The 26,183-nt window shown below is 37.8% G+C and overlaps 2 protein-coding genes across 4 annotated transcripts in view; one reads left to right on the top strand and one right to left on the bottom strand.

Annotated features, from left to right (window-relative positions):
* Positions 1 to 26,183, bottom strand: part of LOC142341363 (uncharacterized) — a 513,659-nt gene that overhangs the window by 103,365 nt on the left and 384,111 nt on the right. The window lies entirely within an intron of this gene.
* On the top strand, positions 3,762 to 25,980 carry LOC142341347 (anoctamin-4-like). Of its 2 annotated transcripts, none has more exons than XM_075392278.1 (7): positions 3,762 to 3,956; positions 9,247 to 9,465; positions 16,871 to 17,074; positions 17,482 to 17,596; positions 18,255 to 18,358; positions 22,836 to 23,042; positions 23,842 to 25,980. In XM_075392278.1, exons 1-7 carry the CDS (start codon positions 3,875 to 3,877, stop codon positions 25,743 to 25,745), a joined length of 2,835 nt encoding a protein of 944 aa, XP_075248393.1. In that variant the 5' UTR covers positions 3,762 to 3,874; the 3' UTR covers positions 25,746 to 25,980. The 2 variants fall into 2 exon arrangements, with proteins under 2 accessions (XP_075248393.1, XP_075248399.1); XM_075392284.1 differs by lacking the exon at positions 3,762 to 3,956 and adding an exon at positions 4,014 to 4,380.

Raw genomic sequence — 26,183 nt, 5'->3', positions numbered from 1 at the left:
CTCATACAAAAGCGATCATTTTTTTGTTTCACTAGAATGAACACTCGAAAAAACGATTTGACACTTATGAAAACATCTCTAATGAATTTTCTCAAGAAGAAAACAACAGTTTTATCAATTGAACACCTACTTTTTTTAAAAAAGCAAAGCATGTGTCAAAACTGATCCCAGAAAAGAAAAAAAAACGAAAAATAGAGATTTTCCAAGCTCTATAATCACGAAGTTGGTCAGGAGTGAAGTAAGCCATGTTTGCCATCGGAACTTGCTCTAGCAAAAAGTAGCTCTAGCAGATTGGATATCAAACTATATAGACAAACAAAAGAATGCGAAAATACAAAGCCGAAAATGTTCCAAATACATTCAAACCTATTGGATAACTTTGGTGCCTTACAATACCATTTTCAAACAATTCGATGTAAAATGAACAACTTCAAAAACTACAATTAAAGACTCCTGAGGACACTAATTGAACTTGTCGGCAATCAAAGAAATACATCAGGCCAAATTGAAAGTCAGCTTAGATTCAGATTTACTCATTATTGACATATGAAACTTTAATCACTGGGACTGAAGGGCAGAACAATAAAACAGCTAGACACCTTACAAACAATTTTTTTACTGTTTTGAAAAAAAAAACACGTCAGTCACCAAAAACTATTTTCTACAAACTTTTAAATAAAACAATTAGTGTCCAAGTCAGTAAAATCATTAATTGCCTAAACATCGATACAGTCAACAGCATCTAGGCGTCATTGACAATCAAAAATCTCATTTGGCAGATTCATTAGTTCACGATGATTTGTAAGTTAAACTTTGATATTCTTAAAAAAGACACATGCTTATACAAAGATTGGTTACTAAATGTGAGATCAGCATTGCATATTAAAGGGAATAAACAACAGAGCAATTGCATCGGCAGGCTTGAGATCAATCCTAATGCCATTTTACACTTTACAAACACACAGATATTTTATCAATAAATAATTTGACTCTATCGAACAAAAAATGATATCCAGAATTCAACAACTATTACGTCTGAAAACTAAAATTCAAATTAAAAAATCTTTCAAACAACAAAGTCTTATTTCCAGCTTACTTGAGCCATCCTCGTTTTTTATTAGACTCTAAGAGCTCTATTTAGATGTATAAATGATTACAGAATTTTAAAAAAAGAAGCACTCACTTATAAACTTTTTTTTATTGAAAACTCAAATACAGGCCAGCCAAGACAGATCAACATAAGATATGCCCTGAGAGCTGCAGAACAATATCAGGAGCACATTTTCCCCAAAACCTGTTAGTTTGTTATTTAAAACCATCTTACCAAAATATAACATTGATCGCTGTTAATTGGACACACTCAGTAGTTTCGCCCATTTGATGAATTTTTAATCAGAATAATTGACAGGATTTGTTGTAAACAACTGATGTCAACAAATGAGTGAAAACCAGAACTATACGAAAACCAGAACTATACGAAAGAACTATACGAACTATACTATATGAGTGAAAACCAGAACTATACTCTCCAAATTCTCAAGAAATTCAATGGAGTCATTTTAATCTTTAAATCTATAATCAGCTATCAATTGAAAGGGAAATTTAGTTTCACAAATGCTGCACAGACAACAAAAAAATAAAAGGTCTGCTCTCAAAAATCAATTGATGGTTTTCAAGATATTCAGTATTCAGTCGTAAAAATTATAAGTTGTGAGCTCCATTCATTGGTACGCTCTTTTTATTCCACTAAACAAAACAATGAGACCTTTCATAACTCATAAGACGGTAACTAAACTGCACAAGAAAAAAATGATTTTCAAAACGCAACAATTTCAAGAATTAAGAAAACAATATTTTTCAATTTTCTCAAAGCCATCAACTTCAAAAACTGTAAATTTAGTTTACCTTCATTCAGACTTCGTGAGAACTTAAACAAGACTTGTCAGCATTGGGACTCAGTGACAATACAACAATGAACAAAAACCAAGCAGTAAAATTAGTGTCGCCAAAATTGACTGAACAAAAAACCCAGTTGAGCGTATGGTTCCTACCCCAAAATTGCGTATGGTTCCTACCCCGGCATTTATATCCTTTTATTTTGTTTTTGCTGATTTCATGTTATTATGATATTGCTTGAGGAAGAGTCGGTCAATGTTAAACATGGTAAAAATTGGCTTTTGTGTTGTGCTGTTCCTCCTCTTGTTTCATTTTTTGGAATGATTTTTACGGGCACACTTAGTGCCCGATGTTTTTTCTGGCTGCGCTACTTGGCTACGCTTGTCTTGCTTGCTGCACCTTAGAAAATTTTTTCTTTTGGTCTCTCTGTTCCTATGTGTTTGGGGCATTTTTTTTCTGTTCGGGAATTTGACGCACCGAGGACAACAATAGAACACCCGAGGGCGACGATGCGACACCCCAGATAAGGGGAATCGTCACGAAAAGAGAAAAAGTAAAGAAAATGGAAAAAAAGAAAAAGTGAAAAAAAAAGAAATGGCTCAAAAGACTTTTTTCAGTTTTCATGTGATGGATTGATAATACAATGCCTTTTAAAAAAATTTTTGTAATGTTTCTTTTCTTTTTAAAAAAATTTAATTTTTAACACTTCCAAAATGTTTTTTTTCTAGGAGAAAGCTGTTTCAGGTTTTTTGAGATTTTTTTTTTGCTTTTTTGAGCCAACTTAATTATCTTTTTAAAGAAAGAAAGTAATCTTTCAAAACATTTCAAAAAATAATTTCCGCAAGATTCTTGCAATATCTTGTATGAAAAAGTTAGTCCCACACAATCTTGTAAGGTTAACTTCTGTTTCCAGCTAGGGTAGAGAAGAAAAAGAGGATGAGACTGATTGAAAACGAATTTTAAGAAAATTCTTTTCGTTTTGAGTCTAGACGTTTTTGTTTTGGCGATATATTTTATCAGCGGCCACGATTTGATGCCTTCTGAACCAAGATTTTTCATAAGCTTAAATTCTTTCATTAAAGTTTTTCACAATTTTACAAAGTTTAATTAAAATTCATATTGATAAAATTCTCCTAAAATACGAAAAGTCACTGGACTAGGAGGCATGTTGCAGGACCCTCAAATGAACAAAAAGTTTTTTGTTTTTGGGGCTCTTAAAAATAAGGCAGCAATAAGTCATGCTTACAAAAATGAAAACGGCATATAATTGCATGATTTATTTTTGCATATTGACGACACTAGATCGCACCCGACACTGGAGCCAGTTATCGGTTATCCACCTCTGTTTTAGTCTGAACTAATTTCTTCAAATTTCACCTCATGAAATTGTACAGCAAATTGTGTGCATAACCAGAAATTCTGTTACAATTGCATGGACATACAACTGCAAAAGCTAATTTTGAAAACCAGGAACCAATTTGCTTTTGGACAAATACAGTCAAATTTGTCAGGTCTAAATCCAAACATTTTGCATTTGTTTTTTCGAGTAAATTTGCGTTATTCAGATGCGGAAGTCGATTTCCAAATAATTCAAAATGCATTATGTCAAATTGAACGTTATCACATCTATGGTAAGCAAATTTTGCTCAGCGACAGCGCAAATACCTCAAGTTTAGTCCTTAAGCAATAATTTGAAGTATCAAAAGCGTTCAGTTTGTTATACGAGGGCAAACTAACTGTTGTGGGTGAACAAACATTCGAATCCTCTCAGGACATGCAGGAGCTGTTGAAACAATGGCCCTTGTTGTAAGACGTCATCGAATTGTACGAATTAGAATTTGAACAATTAATTAGCAAATTCTTTCATTATTTGACTCTAACGTTGAAGAGTTCAAGCTACGCAATACGTTGGTTTTCGTCTGAATATTGTTTAAATGTTGTATTGAGTTACAAGTTGGTCGGTCGTGTTTGTCTCACAATGAGCGAAGGGAACAATATAGAGATGCAAGACGTAGGCAACATTCAAGCAAGTCCCGGTTCTGAAGCCACTACGGTTGAAGGTACGCTCACATATATACCTAATAGTGCATATTGTGTCCACACAAACATTGTTTCTCTCTCAACTTGTCAACAAAGTTAAAAGCCTTAAATTTAGACCCTTTGTCATCATTTCACGCATCAATGTGTTGTTGAAACAAAAATTAATACTCTGATTGAAAATTTCCGCTTCTGATGCATTTAGAGTTTTCGATAGAATAGCGCAAAAAAGCTCAACATTTACCTAAATAGGCCTCTGCTAATTTTTATAATCAAACCGTTTGGTGTGAAATCTTTGCAGCGTTCAGGAGAATCATAAAAATTATACAGGGAAGCAAATTCGTTTCCAAATAGAATTTTATTTCGGCTGCTGAGGCTCAAATTAAATTAGCGGAAAATTGTCAGATTCATCCACTATGGTGATCAACTATGGCAGCTGCAGTCAAGGTAAAGCCGTACTTTCTAACCCAGACGGATTTTCATTGCAAAACACACACAAACACACACACCACAACACACACAAAACACACACACACAAACACACATATACACACACACATATATACACACTCAAGCACACACACACACACACACACACAAACACACACACACATATACACACACACATATATACACACTCAAGCACACACAGACACAAACACACAGAAACACACACACAAGCACAGACACACATACACACAACCACACACGCATACAAACACACACACGCACACATGCAAACACACACATATATACACACACACACACACGCACACACACACACCAAACACACACACACACACACAAACTTCCCTCAAACACACCAATACACGCACATGCCAACTGCATCAAGGTTGTGCGGTTTCAAAATTCGGTAAACATTTAAAATGCAAAGATCTTATCATTCAAAACAACAAGGAAGCTCTGTAATGTGCGTTCGCACTATTGTTGCCACCCCGTTCATCTACATTTTTCACTTACTTTCCTATCGAATGAGGAAGAGATAAAAAACACTATATCGTTCAACAAAACACTAGATGAACAAAACGACATACATTAGAGGGCCGATGATACCAGTTTATTAATGTGACTACCAAACAAGACGGCGATAAAAATCACATATTTACAATTATTTATTACGACCGAAAATGCTTATCCGTTTTTTAAAACAATTATTTATCACATCAAAATGACGTCAGTTAACCCTGTACTCAAGAAAAACAAGCCTGTACTTCATTAAAAATGAATATTGGATTTTTCCTCTATAAGACTTGATAACAAGTCGATAAGAAAAGAGCAAAAGAGCAAAGTTTTAAAAATATTGCATTTTTTAAATCAATAGCAAATTGATTACAAATGTTATGTATGAATTTAAATTATTGAGAGATTCATCTATTCCTCGATAGAAACGATTGAGATCATTCATTAACCAGGATATGTCATACGACTACAAGAAAAACGACAAATAAAGGCAAAAATAAAAAATTCAAATTTTGCACGAAAACGGTAACCCATTTAATTAAACATTGGGCTGCTCACAAAGCACAAAATTATTTTGTAACTGCATCATTCTTCAGATGGCAACAGAGCCGCTTAATAATTAAATACTGTGAAAAAAAAAACAAAAACCTATGAAAATGGGCAAATAAGCAGGAATAACAATTTTTTTTTGAAAACGTAGTATCAAGAACAAAGACCATTCCAGAAAATTAAAACAGTTATGAAGAGCAACCTGTAGTTTACTAAATAATGGATTTGACTTGTGTCAAGAGAAACCAAGCGACAAATTAACAGAAGAAAGCTTGGCAAAGATCAAAAATGCATTGTCTTTTTTAAAAACAAACATTTTCAAAATTCATAACAAACATAAGCTTTCAATCAAAAGAATAGACAGTCTATCTTGCGACAACTTAGAAAGCTAATGCCGCCCATTACATTTGAGGCTAAGTTTTCAGATTAAAACCTAACAACAAATACAAGCAGATATAAAAAAAATTCTTTAACCACTTTTTAGTAACGACAGTGTCGAAGCAATTAAATTTATAAGATATGAACCACGAGAAAATTAAATATTCACTTTGTCTCTTTTGAACACTATAAAGACTTTTTTTTTAAAAAAGTAAGTTAACGAAATCTCTGAATGACGACGCTACGTTGCAAAAATTACAAGAATTTGTAAAACACGAAAAATTGACGATAAACAAGAAGAAAAAGAGAAAAAAGACGAACTGTTACTTTTCATATACTTTTAACTTTTTGAAGAAAAAAAAAATTGAAAATTCAATGAAAATCATTAGGTATATACGGTTTTCAGTTATTGATTTTGTCTGAATGTGCATAGTTGGCCACTGAGATCTTTTATTTTGCAATAAATGGCGTATGACAACAAAAATAACAACAAAACAGGACAAAACAAAAAAAAACAAATTCTGCAAAAGAACAGTGTTGCAATCCTTGAAATCATAAGTTATGAAATCAATAAATATGTTGAAATGGGTATTTCAAACGCTTTTTTCGATTGGATTTTTCAGTAATTTACCAATTAATCAAAGAAACAAAAAAACGGCAAAATTTGGCAACCATGCTCAAAAATCACCAACTTTTGTAAAAAAAAACTCGTAGTACCAGAACCAAGAAGCCGGTTTTTTTTAAAAAAAGTGCAAAGATAAACAGTTTGTGTCGCAAATGAAAAAGTTTGACTTGTATTTACTGAGAATAGGCTAAAAGTTGACAGAAATGAGATAAAAAATTGACAAATTCAAAAATTCAATGAAATTTTTTAAAACAATTATATTCATTGTCACAAGAAACATTAGATAACACCCGAAAGCCTTGTATAGGTTAACTTACACCTCTTAAAGAAGCCTTAATCTGTGATTAATTATAATTAAAAAACAGACTGCAAAATGAATATGAAATGAAGGTAATCCACAGGAATTCAGTCAAAGTTTACTAAATCTTCTTCAACAAAGCCATAAAAACCATTAATTTTTCTATAAGAAAAAACTATGTTTACATTTGGTTTCTTTTTCACGTAATTTGGAGCTGTCACTAACTGAGGCGTGAACTGAAAATTTTGTCAGTAACTAACATTAAAAAAATATAGAGAGAAGATTTTGAAAAATAAAGGCAACGCCCAAATAAAAAGTTAAGAATTCTTGATTGTAAGACTCCACGAAGAGATCAAACCTATCCCTGATTTTGCCGCGCGTCCAAAAAACTGCCCAGTTGTTCCAAAAATTTCTGAATTATATCACTTGTTTGCTTAAATATTTCTAAAATAAAAAAAACACATATGTATTTTGTATAAATATTGAGTTAAGTTTGCAAAAAACGGTAATATTTTAAATTTTAGTAATTACCTTACTGGATAATAAGGTTACAAAAAGAATATCAAATGGAGTAAAAACTCAAGAATTCATTTAAAAGTAAAGAGAACACTTCGTGGGAGCTATAAAAATCATAAGCTTTGTGCAGAAAAAAACGTGTGTCGGAAAATTGTTTGAACGTAAATTGGTCTGCTTATCTATTGTACTTTTTGGGTTGGGAAGGCATGCTTGCCTATAACTAATATGGAAAAAAAATGCAAATAATTTTTAAAAGGACAGAACCATATACAATCCGAATCTTTCTTCGTTGCAAAAATCAACGATGAGAACAAGCTGGCCTTACTATTGCTGCAGAGCTGTCAGAAAACGGAATTGTTCCAAATAATTGCGTAAAAATTTCTTTTTTTTGCAACCAAATATCTTAAAATATTAGAACTAAATATTCCGCGTTGTGTAAATATTCATTTAAATTAGCGAAAAAGTGCTAAAATGTCGCTTCCGGGACACTTTCTTAGGAATTGAAGACAGAAATAGCTTTTTTGTGAACGCACAAATATGGTCCCAGCCGTTTTTATGTTTTCCTCACCGGTTAAACTGAACTAAATGGGCCACATGATCATATTTGATGCCATTTTTTAAAAAAACAATAATGCCAATTTTCCAAAAATTTAGCCCAATTTTTAGCCACAACAATTTGTTGAAACGATTGAAAAACTCCTATTTATCTCTAATCGTAAAACCTATGAAGTCCATTTTAACATTTTAATTGTACTTATTGCGAAAATTGGTCAAAAATGTATGCAAAATTGCGAAAAAATGTGAAAAAAATAACGGAAGTTAGGCTAACGTTTACAAAACTTTAAACCTCCCTTACTCCTCGGAAAAAACTAAATTCGAACAAATCTTTGTAATTTGAAATACTACTCTCGACAAGTTTTCTAAATAAACCACTCAATTCTTTGCGATGAATATATCGATAAGCGAGAATTGACTCAAAAAAAACAAAAACCAGTTGAGCATATGGTTCTTCCCCCACTAAAGTGGGTCGGAAAAAATTTTTATTTGAAGGAATTTAAAATTAGCTATGGGGTTGCTTATTTCAATTTGAAACCGAAAGTTAGCAATTTACTCTAGTTATGCTGCCACAATTTTTTTACGAAAGTGTTTTTTTTGGCGATGAACGTTTGCTCAAGCAGCTGCTATTTACAATTTTTAAACTAATTGAGGTATAACTGAGAAAGATTTTACACCAATAAAACTTCACCAGAAAATTTTACAAAAAGGGGCACATTGTCCATTTTGTTTTCCAATTAACATTTATTTTGGCTCTTTCAAATGGCTGTTTTTTTAATAAAAGAATTCTTAATCAAAAATTGGTCATTCTGCACGTTCAAATGTAATCATTTTAAAGCTTGACACAACTTTTTTTATTCATTGTGCCTGGGATTGTTTGATGAAGATTTTTCATTGCATGAGAGTCAAATCAACCAATTCTGAAAAACAGTAATGATGTAGTAAAGCGCCTTTTCATCATAACTTTCTGATTGAAAGATATACATGGCATAATTTTTCTTCAGCTGAGCAAATGTCGGTTAAATTAGCTAAATCTTCATTTTCAAGCGTTGTGTTCTTTCCTATAGCATTAGCAGTGATCAACGAATTTGACATATTGCACATCTAAAGTAATCTATTTCACTTCACTTGTTCAACTTTTCTTCATTAATTTGACGTGCTGCTTTTCTTCCACCCGTATAGCCCGTTTCAATAGGATACAGAGTAATGTTCTCAAAATGGGAGAATACGTTCTGTTCAAAAAAGAGCCCAAAAATATTGAAAATTTTATTGGAATTTTATTTAGCTATTTCAGGGTATATCAGACTAGATTGTTAGCATGGCAATTATTAATCTGATGAAGGCTTTCACTCTCCCTCAATGGCATGGTAATTCCGACCATTTTGAACTCTGTAATCATATGTTGATTTAGGAACTATGGAGATCGGCGGAACTGCGAATGATAGCGAACAGAGGAGCAAGAGGCTGCAGTACATGACAGAGCCAGACCAGCAGGGCAGATTCAGGAAGATAGACTATGTGCTTGTGTTCAAGGATCTGGAGGATGACGAGGACAAGGAAACTATGCAGCAGTACCGAGATAAATTCATTGAGAATCTCAAGAAACAAAATCTCGAAATGGAAATTACAGGCAAGAACTACCGCAGATATTGCTCAAACCTGGCTCATGATTTTATGAGCCTAGATGCCCTATGCCCTGGTCAAAAACAAAATATTTCATGATCTTGCAGGAAAACATCCTGCAAGATTCTTGCAAGATATTAAAATTAACTTTTGTTTTCGAATCGGGTGGTGAATCTCTTGTGCGTTTTTCGATCAGGCCTTTGTAAACATGAGCTTTGATCAGAGAGTTTTTGATGGAGGTGATGAGACCAGACAGTCACTCAACTAAGTGACTGCGAATCAGACCTCGTCGAAAGCATTTTCTCTGCATTCTTGCAACCATTAGAACACTTGAATTCAGAGCACAAAGTTACTCCTGCGCGCTCGAAGATGGTCCATCCGATCATTGATTGTCACCGAGAAAATTGAATTGAATAAATTATAGCATTAGATAGAGAATTTTTGTGCATATTATATCAAAACTTTCGCTTAGATTTTCCGTTCTAAATGCAACATACGTATTATTTCTGAGAAATACAAAGGCCGATTTCCCACTAAGAATAACTTCCAAAATGGCTCAAAACTGATCGCTTAGCCTAACAAATTCGGTTTTTTGAACGGATTAGTTTAAATTGGTGACCTAGACTAAGACCTGCTAACAAAGTTAACTAGATTTGCCAAGGCATTCTGAAGTGTTTTTTTTAACTTTGAACGTTGATCTTATACAGTTACGTTGTATACATATAGACGCGCTATATCTTGAACATAGATTACGATAGAGTGTTTTCACCTATATTTCTGGTGCCGTTTCCGCCGTACAAACAACATTTGTCGCATTATACATCCTCATTTATTGTTCCTATTGTACCCTCTCAAGTACAAGCAGCAGCAGGTGCTCAAAATTACGTAACATCAGACTTCATGCAAGCGAATCCATTTAGTTCTTCCACAGGTACCGCCCCCACCTTTGTCACTCCAATCATTCCGCCAACGTATGGAGCTACCGTTCCGAACCCGTTGTTGTGTTGGGGTGGCCCGCCGCATCCCACACCTTCGGCTCCTTCTTTGGACTCTGCGGATTTGATAAAGCAGTTGGCGGAGGCAATTACTTGTAAGAAGAACGATCCACTGCCCGAGTGGAAATTGTCACAGTACAATGGTGATCCACTGCAGTGGCACGAATGGTTCGGACAATTTAAAAGCGCCATAGACGCACAGTTCTTGACTGATGATGTCAAGTTAACATATTTAAAAACGCTTGTAACTGGAAAAGCTAAAACCGCCATCGCTCAGTTCGCATACTGTGGTTTAATGTATAAGGACGCACTTAAGACACTCGAACGTAAATTTGGCCAACCACAGGCAGTAGTCAGTGCACACTTAGACAAACTCAGCTCTTTTCCTCCACTTAAGATGCACAATAGTGATAAGATCATAAACTATTCTGCAACAATTTCAAGTCTTGTTGGGGTCTTTAAATCACTTTCATATGACTCAGACCTTAAGAGCGCCTCACTTCTCAACACGGCTGTGCAAAAATTGCCGCCCAATCTGAAAGAGTCGTGGTCACTCTTCACTGTGAAGAAACATTGGGTTAAGCCAACACTCCTTGACTTCAACGATTGGTTGAAGGAGAAGGCGGAGGCAGATGATTTAATGAAACAAACTTCATCGAAGGCAAGAACTGAGGATAACACCAACTCAGTAGTAAAGACCAAAGTTGCCTCAAGAACTTTTGCCGCTAATACACAAACTAAGGGCACTCAGAGACCAGCCTCAACATCGTCAACGCCTGCAACCCCTCGCTGCATTGTGTGTAAAGGTAACCATCGCATCTGGGAGTGTAGGGTATTTAAAGAAAAGTCTCCCACTCAGCGAGCAAAGGTAGTGGCGGAAGCAAAACTGTGTTTCTCATGTCAGAGAGAAAAGCATATGTTCAGGCAATGCCCAAAACCCAGGAAATGCAGGAAGGACGGTTGCAACAGCTCCCATAATACTCTTCTCCACGGAGCTGAGAGGGTTTATCCATCTAAATCCCCTTCAAACAACAACAACAGTAATTCTAATGCTGGCGCAAATCAAAGTAAACTTCCTAGTGTCCAATCATCGAGTAAGACCACCACTTTGTCATCTGTGAGTAATGTGAAAGGCCTCCTTCAGGTGACTGAATTACAGTTGAAGAGCTCTTGTGGTAAAGATACCACGGCTCTAGTTTTGTGCGATACCGCTTGCAGTAAATCTTGGGTGTCCAATGATCTTGCAAATAGACTTGGTTTACACGGTACAGCATTGAAACTAACAGTCAAGAGTATAAATACCGAGGAGGTTGTAGACACTAAGTTGGTCGAACTAATTGTAACACCACGCGACAACCAAGCATTTGAACCATTTAAAGTCAGCCCTTACGTAAAGGAAAATTTGAATGTAGGCGCCGATGTCATTAACATTAAAGCACTTCAGGAAACATACCCGCACCTAGCAGTTCTTGACCCAGTTACATATTGTTATGGAAACATCGAGATGATACTTGGACAGGATGTGTATCATGCCATCCGCCCGTTAGAGTACTTCGCTGCCGACGAGAAGTCCTCGCCCTTCGCTGTTCGCTTGCCCATAGGTTGGGTTCTAAGCGGCCCTCTACCGTCGTCTTCAAGTTTAGTCTCGACTTGTTTCAAAGCTAATATGGAGCAGGATTTTGAACTCGCTAGTCAGGTAAAATCTTGGTACGACATGGAGTCGTACGGCGCACTTAAGCAAGTAGACCCACGATCCGCCTCGGATGCACGTGCGCATGAAATTTTTGAAAACACCACCGTGCATAATGGAAAAAGGTACGATGTCGGAATGCTATGGGCTGAAGATAACATCGAACTGCCCAACAATTATTTCTCAGCGCTTATTCAATTAGAGTCTTTGGAAAAGCGGCTCACGAAAGATCAGACATTAAGGGAAAAGTACTCGAGTACCATCAAAGAGGACTTAGACAAAGGCTACGTAGTAAGGGTCAAAGATGCTCATAAGGTGGAAAGTCGCTCGGAACGAGAGTGGTACCTAACACACCATCCGGTTGTTAACTCGAACAAGCCGGGCAAGGTTCTTAGGGTACTAAACGGAGCAGCAAAATTCCATGGCGCATCTCTTAATAAGTCATTACTCACCGGACCTGACCTACTGCAAAACCTAATCTATGTACTCCTACGGTTCAGACAACATCCATTTGCCGTATCCGCCGACATCGAGGGAATGTTCCTCCAAGTTGGAGTGTTGCCATGTGATCAACCATCATTGCGCTTTTGTGGCGGGAGGACCCCACATCAAATGTTGTGGTACACCAGTATACGCGCCACATCTTTGGGGCAAAAGATTCGCCCACCTGCGCCAACTACGCACTTCAGCGCACGGCACGCGATAATGCTAAGGAGTAACCAGAAGCTGTAAAAGCCTTCCTTGAGAACTTCTACATGGACGATTACTTGGACTCTGTGGAATCCCCCGAGAGGGCCCTCATTAGGTCGAAGGAATTGGTACATCTTCTCCATCTAGGTGGGTTCAAGCTTACTAAGTTTGTAAGCAATGTACCAGATCTGGCTGACCAAATTGATGGGTCTGCTCAATCCACAGAACCGAAGGTCATCGTTTCATCCAAGGAGGAATCAATGCACGTGCTTGGGCTTAAGTGGGATCACAACAACGATACTCTGGTTGTGAGCAGGTGTACTAACAGCACCATCACGAAAAGTTTAACACAGCGCTTGGTCTCAAGTCTTGTGTCAAAGGTCTACGACCCAATTGGTCTTGTCGCACCGTTCACTGTTGGTGCTCGGTTAATCTTGAAAGACATTTGGCGTGTCAATGGACAAAGTTGGGATGACGAGTTACCTAAAGACACAGATGACAGATTCCTTGCCTGGTGCGTTGAACTGCCGCGGTTAGTTGAGATCACTATACCGAGAAGTTACTTTTCAGGACCATTCCAACATCTTGAACTCAACATGTTTGGTGATAGCTCGCAAGACGTATTCAGTGCAGTAGAATTTCTTAGGGCTCAAGTAACTTGCACCTCCGGGGAGATTATAACAGAGCTGGCGTTTGTCCTGGTCAAGGCCCGTGTTGCACCTATGAAAGTAATGACAGTTCCTAAGTTGGAATTACAAGCCGCTCTCCTCGCTGCCCGTTTAAAAAGGCAAATCTGTCGAGCATTAACGGTTACTGTGGACAAAGTCTTTATGTGGACAGATAGTACAATCGTCTTGCAGTGGATAAACTCAACAAACAAACACCCCATCTTCATTGCAAATCGGGTTAGTGAAATCCTTGAGAACACCAGCGTTGACCAATGGAACCACGTCGCCACTTGTGATAATCCGGCAGACGCTGGCACGCGTGGTATGTCCGCTGAAGTTTTGCAATCAAGTAGCTGGGTGAGGGGTCCTGACTTCTTGAGAACTAAGCAATTCCCTTTTGTACCAAATACTGACGTCATTGATAACATCAAGCTCGGCGTTATAACCAAGGAACAAGATGATGACTCCATCTCACATTTAGCCGCATCTGTAACCAATTCCCCAGAGGAACAAAGCATTAATCTGATCCCGTTTGATAAGTTCAGTTCTTATCAAAAATTACTTCGTGTCACCGCATATGTGCTCCGTCTTTTACCCTCTCATGAAAGTTACCGTACCGTAGACGGCAGCATAGCCGACCCTGTTGAGCTTGACGAAGCCGAGCGTCATCTCCAGTACTTGGTTCAAGGAGAGTCCTTTAATACTGAAAGAAAGGATCTTCTTGACAACAAATCCGTTAAGAAGAGCAGCCGCATTGCTCAGTTTACTCCGTTTATTGGACCTCATGGTCTCATCCGTTCCTCTGGTCGACTCCGACGGCTAGTGGAAATTGACTTTGACACTAAGCATCCTATCGTGATGGATGCGCGTCATACTTTTGTTAAACTGTTTCTGCGGCATACTCATTAGAAGAACCATCATCAGGGCATCGATTACTTAAGGTCAAAGGTACATGAACGTTATGCCATCCTACAACTATGTTCCACACTGCGTTCCATCAAATCAAACTGCGTCTTGTGTAGAAAGTTCCGTGCAGCAACCATTCAACCTATCATGGCAGACCTCCCAAAGGAGAGACTCGCATACCAGGCTCCTCCCTTTACCAGCACCGGGGTTGATTACTTCGGCCCATTCTACGTCACAGTTCGTCGGACTACCAAGAAGAGGTGGGGATTTCTTTTCACTTGTCTCACTACTCGTGCTGTCCATGTTGAAGTTGTCCCGTCCATGAACAATAGTTCCTGTGTAATGGGAGTGGAGCGGTTCGTCTCCCGTCGGGGTACTCCTGCTATGATTTTATCGGATAATGGTACGAACTTCATTGGAGCGGAGAAAGAGCTCCGTGAATGTGTGGAAAAATGGAATAAGCTTAACATCGCTGCCGAACTTGCCAAGAAGGGCATTAAGTGGAGGTTCAAACCACCCAGTGCGCCACACCAAGGTGGCATCTCGGAGAGGTTAGTTCGTAGTTTTAAAAGAGTACTGTACACTATCCTCGGTACGCGTCGCCTCACAGATGAGGTTTTGAACACTACTTTTTGTCTGGTCGAATACGCACTAAACTCACGTCCCTTAACGCCCGTAAGCGCCGACCCGTCCGACCTAGGCGCAATAAGACCTAACCATTTTCTACTCGGTAACCAAGCAACCAGAATTCTTACTATTGTTGGCGTCGACGAGTTCGATCATCGTAAGCGATACGCCCGTGTACAGTCATACGCCAATGCAATTTGGGCACGTTGGCTCAAGGAGTATATACCTGCGCTGAACCGTAGATCTAAGTGGCAGACGCCTGCCGAGCAGCACCTCAAGGTCGGTGATTTAGTTTGGATCGTTGAAGAAAGCAACCCTAGGGGTTACTATCGAACTGCTCGGATTGAAGAACTTCGGTACGGCTCCGACAGCGTCGCCCGCTCCGCCGTCTTACGCACGTCATCCAGATCGCTCGTCCGCCCACTCGTTAAGCTTGTACCAATCCTCCCAACATTTTCTTCCGGGCCGGAGGATGTTACCGAGTAAATTGAATTGAATAAATTATATCATTAGATAGAGAATTTTTGTGCGTATTATATCAAAACTTTCGCTTAGATTTTCCGTTCTAAATGCAACATACGTATTATTTCTGAGAAATACAAAGGCCGATTTCCCACTAAGAATAACTTCCAAAATGGCTCAAAACTGATCGCTTAGCCTAACAAATTCGGTTTTTTGAACGGATTAGTTTAAATTGGTGACCTAGACTAAGACCTGCTAACAAAGTTAACTAGATTTGCCAAGGCATTCTGAAGTGTTTTTTTTTACTTTGAACGTTGATCTTATACAGTTACGTTGTATACATATAGACGCGCTATATCTTGAATATAGATTACGATAGAGTGTTTTCACCTATATTGATGCTTCGGCCGAAGACCTTACCCAGGAAGAACATGCATATTGATTTGATCAGGAGCAGTTCATATAAGCCAAATGATGGTTACTTATGTCTGACCGAATTTGGTTTTATCAAAATAAAGAGAGGGTTCACAGAGCTGGGCCGTCGATGTCAGGGCTCTCAATCTCAAATTTTTATCAAAAGTATTGGTGCCTATTAAATTGACAGTTGTAAAAAAGATTGGGACAAAGCGTTGCTAGCATAAAGGGACCGCCCATTCCCTGTAACTAACCTTCAACAACTCATAAGCTCCCGAGATTGTTGTTGGCTTCAAAACGAGCATTTGGACTTATGCATAGCTGCAGTTTGTTAAGTTCGTGATTATTTTTCCCCTCTAGAAAGTTGAAAATAATTCTGGTTGTGATGTTATGGCATCGAAAAAGGTTTTGCGGAGATAAAACGAGAGACAAGCAATCCGGGCAAACGTCTGTGTTACTTTGGTTTATCCGCTTTCGACATGTCATGATCAACGATGTCCTCTACTTCCTCTGCGAGATTCGAGAAGAGATTCTTATTTTTTAGTTACTTACATTTAAACATGACGCCGACATCTGGCCAGTTGAGATTTATTCTTTTCCTGTGATCTCTATCAAACTATATTTGGCACTGATTAAAAATTATGCACCTCACACGCAGCAGTTACCGTATTTTTCATAAAAATTCCAAAGCATTTGCTGCTGTCATTTTTCAGATGTTTTTAGTCAACAATACAAAGAACTCGACCCAGCTCAATTAGTAAGAGTATTCGAACAAACCTCTAAAAAAATTAAAAAGTTTAAATAGATTGCATCAAAATTCACCTCCCAGCGCAAAAAAAAACTAGCCTTCAAAGTACCCGAACACTGCTAGGGTCCGCACAACCCCATACTAATTCATTTCAAGCTTACTAATGATGATTAAAAAAGCTAATGGAAATAACTAAATTTGAGTGTTAACAGGAGAAACAACAGACACTAAATACTACAAGATCCATGCTCCATACTGGGTCCTGTTCAAATATGCGGACAAGAACAAGATGAAGATGCCACTGACATGGAATGACAGCGAGAAGGAGATGGGATTAATAGAGAGACTCACCAGTAAAGTCACCCTCTTCAAGCCCCCCACTTTCCCAGAGGACGATGACGAAATTGAGGAACTAGGTAAAGTTACATTTAGCCACACATTCAGCCACGGAAACGGAAATTGTATAGATGATAGTGTTATTGCATTCTCGATTCGTTGATACCATCAATTTTGAGACAATAAAATCTCAGACAGTAATCCGCTCTTTTTCTTAAAATGAACTGCAGTACCATTATGTGCTGAAGTACTGTAATGGTGATTGAACGCGCCCTTTATATGAGAACTTTTATTCAGAAAATTTGCTTCAACCATTATCCCTGACTTTTTACTGATTTGTTTAATTGGTTAAAATCGGAAAAATTTAATTTGCTGACCGATTATTTCAGTCTGAAAATTGTTTGCTTTTGATCAGTATTTATTGATTATTCTTCGATTGTATTCCCGTGTATTTGTGACCAATTTAAAGATTTCACGTTCATTTCAGCTGTGAAGAATCCGTACAACTACTTCACAGCAGAATTCAGTCTCCAGTACAAGGACAGATTTGCAATTGAGGAGTTGGGCGAGGAGAACTTCTTCACTGTCGCTGATAGAAACAGGTTTAATAACAATTTATCACGGTCCTACATACTACCCACCCCGTTTAAAATTTCGGTGCACCAGTGTTTCACATCCCAGGATTCTCAGATAGCAATGATTGGTTTTTGAAAAATAATTAATTTAATAAAAGTAAAAGGGTGTCAGGACATTGGGTGTAATGGCATTGTGTATAGTGGCAATGGGTAAAATGGAGTTCGGTAAAATGCGCGTAACCGTCCTGAACAAGAGCAGTCGTTATACAAGAGAGGCAAGGTGTGTGATTCACACGCCAATGATTGATCACTCAATCCCCCGCCAACATGAAGTGATCTGTGTAAGGATGAGATCTTACTTAACCATAGCTGCAGTTGGCTATAGCCTGACCAATCTTGACTTCAATGGTGGTAACACGTGAACGTTTCACAGCAAAAAAAAGTTGTCATTAATCTCTCTAAAAGAGCAATACTGCTTTTGAAAAGAACAGTCTGAAATGTTGGGAATATTAAGAAAAAGGGGAAGCTGAGAACATAGGTTGCTGTGGCCCAATGCTCTTCCACTGCAATTATGCAGATTTTTAAAAATTATCAGTCGTGTATTCAAATACTTGACTTTTACTTCCAAAAACAATTCAAGTACAAAATTGTGTCTATATATGCGCGTGAGAGTGAATGTTTGTAGGGTGGTGAGGTACATTCTAGACAATGCTGTTTTCAAGCCTTGTGTGGAGGAGGTCAGGGATGAAGAGGGAGAAGTCACCCAGAAGAGGGAGGAGGAACTCATGGGTAACTAATTATCACATAAACAAAGTTATCACCAGAAAAGATTGCTCAGGTTTAGGCAGCGAATTTTGCTTTTTAACAGATTTTACGTCTACTTTTACCATTCTATTTCAAGTCGAGTTCAAAAATTTTTTTCGGCTAATATCGCTTTTGCTTTTGAGCATTTCTGAGTTACCTTTCAGGAATTGTTACCATATAAGGAATATCAGATCCTTTTTATTACACATGTTAAAGTTAAAATAAAAAACAAATCTTAGTTGCACGAGGAACTCAGTACCCGAACACGAGGGAACTAGGATTTATGCGCTAACGTATTTGAAGAATAAAAGGGTACAAAAATGGCGCTGTTTGTAAACTTTTGATAAAGGGTCAAAAAAGAGACTTTGCAATTGTGTGAGGTGTCGATTAAGTAGGGCGAATTGGTAAAACAAGCAAAATTAGATTTAGGAGGGCAAGTATGTCGGCTAGAAAGTACGAAAAATGCGCGGTAAAGTTAAGTGTTTTTGAATACGTGTTTTTCAAGCTCGTTTCAGATATCTAATTGAAAATTAATTGACTATATTGAGCTGCCTCGAGGTGTTAGTTTCCGACTGTTTTCTTACATTTGATTCTCTAAGTATATCTCAGAATGTAGTTCTGGGAAGCCTAAGTTGATTACAGATCAGAATGGAGGGCGCTCGAACCCGAAGTTTAGCTCGAATTTCTGAATGATTCGAAAAGCTATTTTCTAACTTATAAAACCCCAATTTTGCTCTTCCTGGAAGCATCTGGCGAATGTGTTGTTTGTAGTCTTATAAAAAAAATACCAGCCCACCCATAATCTGAGGTCTATTTTAGTGGACAACTATAATAGCAAAGGCCAGAAAAAGGTTTTCAAAAATCGAACTAACATCAAATTCTCATTCCTATTTAAAACTATTTTGAAAAATTGCGTTCCATTGACTTATCGAGAGAGAAAACTATTCAAAATATTCGACCTTGTTTATTCAAATTATTAATTTTTAAAAAGAAAAAAAAATTTGCGGAACGGAATGTTTTCATCAAATCTCTAAATTTAATGTAACATGAGAACAAAATTGTTAAGCTTTTAATGGGACGGAATCAAAGTTTTCAAATATGATGACAACTTTGTTCGAGCACTTCAAAATGAACTAAGAAGACCCAGTTTTCTAGGGTCATGTCATAATGTAGTAGATAAAATACAAAATAACAGCCATCAAAATTTCTAGCCATGATGCAGCTTTTCGCCTAAACGTTTAAAATTTTTTTTTGTAATTAAAACCCAAGGATTGGGGGGAAAATTTCAAAATACATTCAATGATACTGACCAAATTTGAAAAATCTTTACAAATGATTAGTATTTTTCTTACCTAACACAAATCATTATTCGCGGCTGTTGCGGCATACCAAAGCTGTTTAAAACTGAAAATGCTGATTCCGCCAGCTACTTTTAAAAAATAGTTTTCCTACAAAAGAGTGTTCACAAGTTGTTTAAATGATCATACAATAGATATATGGTCACGGTTCAATATTGTGAAACTTTTTAGGTTCGTGAAAAACATGAAAAATTTCTCTTTTGAAGTTCGTATGAACATTTAGGTGTTTCTTATTTGCCTTCCTTCAGAAAGTAGTAAAAATTGTTCTTCTTTTGTCTACCTGAGCAACAAATTGCGGTGTAGACTTCACAAACATTTTATTGTTCCGACCCCATCATATGGGGGGGAGGAACTATATACTCAAATGGGTTTTTTTTGTTCAGTGAATTTTCGCCGATCGATATATTCATCGTAGAAACTTATGAGTGGTATCATTAAAAAGCCCGTCCAGCGTAGATTATAGAATTAAAAAGATTTTTTCGAAATTCATTTTTTACAGGGAGTTATCGAGCTCCAAAATTTTGTGATCATTCTGGCGTTTTTGTTCACTTTTACAGTTTTTTTTCACTTTTCCGATAAAAGCATGTGTCATATCATTGAAAAGCCCTTTGAAATAGATTATATAAGTTTTTTTTGAAAAATCCCTGATCAGGTAATATATTTTTTTAGTTATCATATTGACATATTCGTGGTGTCAAAGTGTATTTCTGATGTTGGTTTTAGATTTTCGGTTTTTGGATAGCAAATTACCGTGTAAAAATATTCACTGCGCCTAGGGTAGAATGATACCAATTTCGTAAAACCTTCGAAACAGAATAGATTCAAAAATTTCTAATTTCTGTCTGGAAAAGGCAAAAACAAAATTTTTGGTTTTTGCCAGTTAAGGTTATTAAAAAATTATTAAAAGGCTTTAGAAAGTTAAATTTAAAAAAGTTATGTCACCCTGATTTGGGGTTTTTGAACAATAAAGTTCGAAAACACCAAATCAGATTGACAAAACCTTTCTAAATTTAAATTTCAAGAACTAGCAGATTTGGATCTAGTCTATCCCCCACCAAAGTGGGTATCTATTTTTACGCCGCCCCACGCCTACGTGCTGTTGTTTTGCACAGTGATACGCTGCATCAGGACTCTTGAATTGTAAATGGTAGTAATGAAAAAAAGATAGGGGGCGGCGGAGCAGAACAGATCCCATAATTTTTTCCCCTTGTCTAAAAAACAGGGGTCTTCCAATTATAGGACCCCCCCCCCACCTCAACTTAGTGGTCAGATAACCTATAGCCCCCCCCAGTCATAGTAATTATACAATAATGGGGGCTAAAATTTCATGGGGGATATAATGGGAAAGACCGAAATATAGATCTGCACAACTTTAGTTCATATGTAGTTGAAACCTATTCAATAAATGGTCTTTCACATTATAACCCCCTGCAATTATAGCTCCCCATTATGGTATATTTACCATGACTGGGGGTTATAAGTTATATAACCACTAAACTGGGGGGGGGTTATAATGGGTAAGACCCCATTATTGAGCCTGTTTCAACTAAAAATTTATAAAAAAATGTGTCGGTCTATCTTTTAGATATGGGGGGAGAATTATGGGATCTATTTCCCCCGCCCTCCGTACCTTGTTTCTTATTACTACGTTTTACAATTCATGTGTTGTGATGCAGAGTATTACTGTGCAAAACATTAGCATGTAGGCGTGGGGTGGCGTAAAAGTTACGGGTCGTTCCCATTATAGACCCCCCATGAAATTTTAGCCCCCATTATGGTATAATTACCATGATGGGGGCTATAGGTTATCTGACAACTAAGCTGGTGGGGGCTATATTGGGAAAGACCCAAAGTTACATACCCACTTTGCTGGGGGGGATAGATTGGTTCCAAAACTGATGGTTGCAATAATAGCTTTGACCTCATTCTGATGGTGATAATTAAAATGGGAGTAAATTGTATTGTGTTTGCAGAAATCAAACGTGCGTTCAAATCATCAAAAAAGTTGTGATTTTTGGCAGAGTTGTTTTGCTGCTGATGATTTCGCGCCAAGTCAAAAATTGCAGCGACAAAGAATTTTTTGCTCATCTCAATCTATAGAAGTCAACAGAAGTTATATTGTTGGGAAAAAAGTCGGTGTCCCCAAAGTACTAAATATCATCCCCCCCAAAAAAAACATACATACACAAAAACACACACATACCCAAACACACACACACACACACACACACACACACACACACACACAATCATGTATGCGTGGAGGGCGTTCGAAGTGGTTGGGGGGGGGGGGTCGGAACATAATGTGCTGTGCAGATTATCACGATTCGCCTTGTTTCAAAAAGTATCTTCATTTCAAAGTTAGAATAAACGCAAATTTTTTTGAATCTTTGAAAATTTACGTTAAATTTTTGGAATTATCAACAATGTCCCTTATCTTATTATTTTACTTTTAAGTCCTCTTATGATTGGAGTGTTTAAATTTACAAAATATTTTACTGCAGATATTATGCAAGTGAAAAATGCAAAATCAAATTTTAAACTTACATAATCTTCTGCCATTTTTTCTTAATTTTCTCGAATCAAAATTTTTTCCTATTCCGTCTAACTAAACGCATGCATACATTTTACCTCACTGATAAGCTTTTAGATAATATTGTTTCCTGGCTGAAAATGGGAAAATTCGCAGTATTGATTTTTTTTAATCAAATTCGTCGTTTTCAATTTTCCGGAGCTATCAAAAATTTTCCGCCTTCAGCACTATTTACCGTTAAGATGTCTCAAAGTGCGAAAACTGACCGGTGATAAACTTCTCAGCGCCCGTTCACAGTTCCGCTCTTTATCTTTCTCATTAGGCGAGACTCTTGTTCATGCTTACTTGCTTAGATAGATGATTTGTTCTCTACCTCAATTTCCTAGAATTCAAAAACGTATAAAAACGATCAACCAAATGATAATTATTCGTATGATTTAAATTTTCAAATACTGTGTGATTTGCGTCATATGGACTGATCTGTTTAACTTGAGTTATACACGTGAAATGTACAAGTTTGAACGAAAAATTGCTGCTATTAGCAAATGTTGACAAAAGCATTTTGTTGAAGGAATAACTAGGATGATTGCTAACGGGTCGCTGACGGGGGCATTCCCCTTGCACGACGGGGAGTACAAGATGCCTGAGGATATATTCAGCAAGCACTGGATCAACAAACTGGAGGAACTGACAGAGAGACAGAAGCTGTACTACTCATGGGCCAGTCCCAAGGCATGGTACAAGGAACAGCCCATGGATCCTGTCAGACGATATTTTGGTACACACCAATTCGTTCTTGCCTTCACGTCAATTTTAAAGACCAGTCGAAAACGGTCGGAAGATTAGAAAGATGACTTTTTGATCGTTAAACTTAGGAGATAATCCTATTTGCATTTATGATTGTTGCTGAGTTTTTTAAACTGTTAATTAGCTGTTCCTTTGACGTTACTTTTTGAGGATGCTTTTAGCGGATGCTCGACTTTTACGGTCTATTTTAGGGAGTGTGGCCTTTTTGAGTTCCAAGTTGCCCCAAAACGATGATTTCTTTTACTTTTCTTCAATAATATTTCAAATAGGGAAGACCTATAATTAATTTCGAAATGTAGCATGACGCTTGAAAGTAAAGCTATTATATTTATAGAAGCAAGGTCACCAGTGGCTGAGGAAGGAAAGCTTGAAACGTGCAATCGGTTGACTACGGTTTCTTCACAAGTCGATCCCCTCGACTAAGATTGGCAGTTTTTTGAAATTGAAGTCAATTTTAGTTGCCGCGATGACCCCCCCCCCCCCAAATTCCCGGGTTCACAAAGATCATATATGCAATATAGCCGATCCTTGATTGATTTCCAAAAAACCATATATGTGTGTATAGGAAGCGTAAAGTCAGACAGTAAGTTATGTATGTCTAATTATCGGGACGTTGTATGATTTCTACAAGGTCCCGATCTGTTCGAGATTTCTACAGGATCGTGAACCCGGGTTGCCGATCTTGCAGCAATCAAACAAACAGTTTCAAGGAGAATAAGTAAGACATTTGTTTGATGCTAGATTTCCATTATCGCGTAACTTTTTTTCAGGTGAGAAGATTGCCATGTACTTCTCATGGCTAGGATATTACACGAATATGCTGTTACTGGCGTCTGTTCTTGGCCTGATAGCCTTCATCTACGGACTGGCTACAATGGGAATCAACAAACATGCAGACGACCTGTGCGTAGGACCAAATGCTAACTACACTATGTGTCCAAAATGTGACAAGCCATGCACCTTTTGGCTACTCCAAGACGCCTGTACTAATGTCAGGTTAACTCACTTGTTTGACAACGACTTGACTGTCATATATGCCATTTTAATGGCGCTCTGGTCAACTATGTTTCTCGAGTTCTGGAAGCGAAAGCAGAACGAGCTCCAGTACGAGTGGGACCTCTTCGACTTTGAGGATACTCAAGAAACCCTTCGACCTGAGTTTGAAGAAATGGCACAGAAAAAGAAAAACTGGCTGAAACAGAACCCTGTGACCAAAGCGGAAGAACCCTTCATGCCTCTGTCATTCAAACTGCCACGACTTGTGATGTCCCTATCAACAGTTCTTTTCATGATATTGGTAGTGGTTGCAGCTATAGTGGGAGTCATAATATACCGGGTTATTATTTTGGGTATACTTAACCAAAACTGGCCGGACGAAGCTAGTATGGTTACATCTGCAACTGCTGCATGTTTGAATTTGGTAGCCATCATGGTTTTCAGTTTCATTTACCAGATTTTAGCAACTAAATTGACCGATCTGGAATGTCCCAGAACAGACCTAGAATACGAAGATTCCTACACCCTCAAAATGTTCCTGTTCCAGTTTGTCAATTACTATTCTTCAATAATTTACATCGCATTCTTCAAGGGCAACTTCGTAGGGTACCCTGGAAACTATAACACTATCTTGAACAGTCGGCAAGAAGAATGCCAGCCTGGTGGGTGCTTGTTTGAGCTGACATTCCAGCTGGTTATCATTATGATTGGCAAACAGTTCATCAACAATGTCATGGAAATAGGAGTTCCAATCACCATGGAATTTGTTCGCAGGAAGCAAGCTGAGAGAGAAGAGAAGAAAAGAATAGCCGAGCATGAGGCTGGAGCTACCGGTTCCAGTCCTCTAGTCATAAATGAGATTGATGAACCATGGGAGAAAGATAACGTGTTGACTCCCCAACCTAAGATGAACCTGTTCGGCGAATACTTGGAAATGGTAATTCAATTCGGCTTCACCACCCTTTTTGCTACCGCTTTTCCCTTAGCTCCAGTCTTTGCGTTCGTAAATAATGTTATTGAGGTCAGACTGGATGCCTTTAAGTTCGTGACTGCTCTGCAGCGACCTTGGGCACAGAAGTCTCAGGACATCGGCTCGTGGTATGCAATCTTAGAAGCCGTAGGAATCCTATCAGTTTTGTTCAACGCCTTTATCATCGCTATAACTTCATCCTACATTGACAAGTATCTGTATAGCGCTCAAGAAGACAACTTAGAGGGTACCTTCTGGGATTTCGTCTACACGACCACCAACGCAACTGAGAACTTTGCAGGCTACGATTGTGATGATGCAATGCTGGAGACACTTGGCTGGACCCCCGATGACTGCAAGCCAGAGGTTTGCTACTATAAAGGATACAGGTACCCTGAATCAGCGGGCGAAAACGCGGGACAATACACTGAGCAGTACTGGAAGGCGCTGGCCGCTAGGTTCATCTTTGTCTGTGTGTTCGAGCACCTGGTCTTCTTCATCAAGGCTATGGTCGCTTACATTGTGCCCGACATGCCGAGTGACATCAAGGTACAGCAGCTGCGTGAACAACACGTGACTAGAACCTATCTGTACAAGGAACAGGACGACGATGAGGAGAGTGGACTGCATGACGCTGATGCTTTTGTTTCCATGGCAACTTCAGCTCCACCTGTCGACCTGGGTCATGTAGAAGACTCCAGTACCTAAGCACTACAGAAGATAGAACAATGAAAACTTCCATGAATATTGAGAAAATAGAACATCTAATAAAAAATTTATCTAATATAAAAAATTCTGCTATCAGCTCTGTGGAGCTAAAATGAAAAACAACAACATTATCAATATCTAACAATCTCTAGAAATTATGCAAAACTGATAACTTACGCATTGCTTCCAATTTTATTTGCTGTATGCAAGAGTTAATTTATTTTTACACTCAGAATGAATTCTAATTGGTTTTATGTCAGCTAATTATTACGCGATATTTTTTGAACTTATTGTATTACAAGTATTATAGACATAAAACGTTCAGCAAGATAGAAATAGTTGGGTTATTCACAATGGGCAACTGAAACCTTTATGCATATCTTGACCAACGCAAGGTTGTTGAAGTTTTCACAGAAAAAGAAAAATCAAAAGAACAAA

This window comes from Convolutriloba macropyga, chromosome 1 (assembly GCF_964194025.1).
Source record: "Convolutriloba macropyga chromosome 1, txConMacr16.3, whole genome shotgun sequence".
NCBI classification, from domain to species: Eukaryota; Metazoa; Xenacoelomorpha; order Acoela; family Convolutidae; genus Convolutriloba; species Convolutriloba macropyga.
This window is presented reverse-complemented; position numbering and strand designations above follow the sequence as displayed.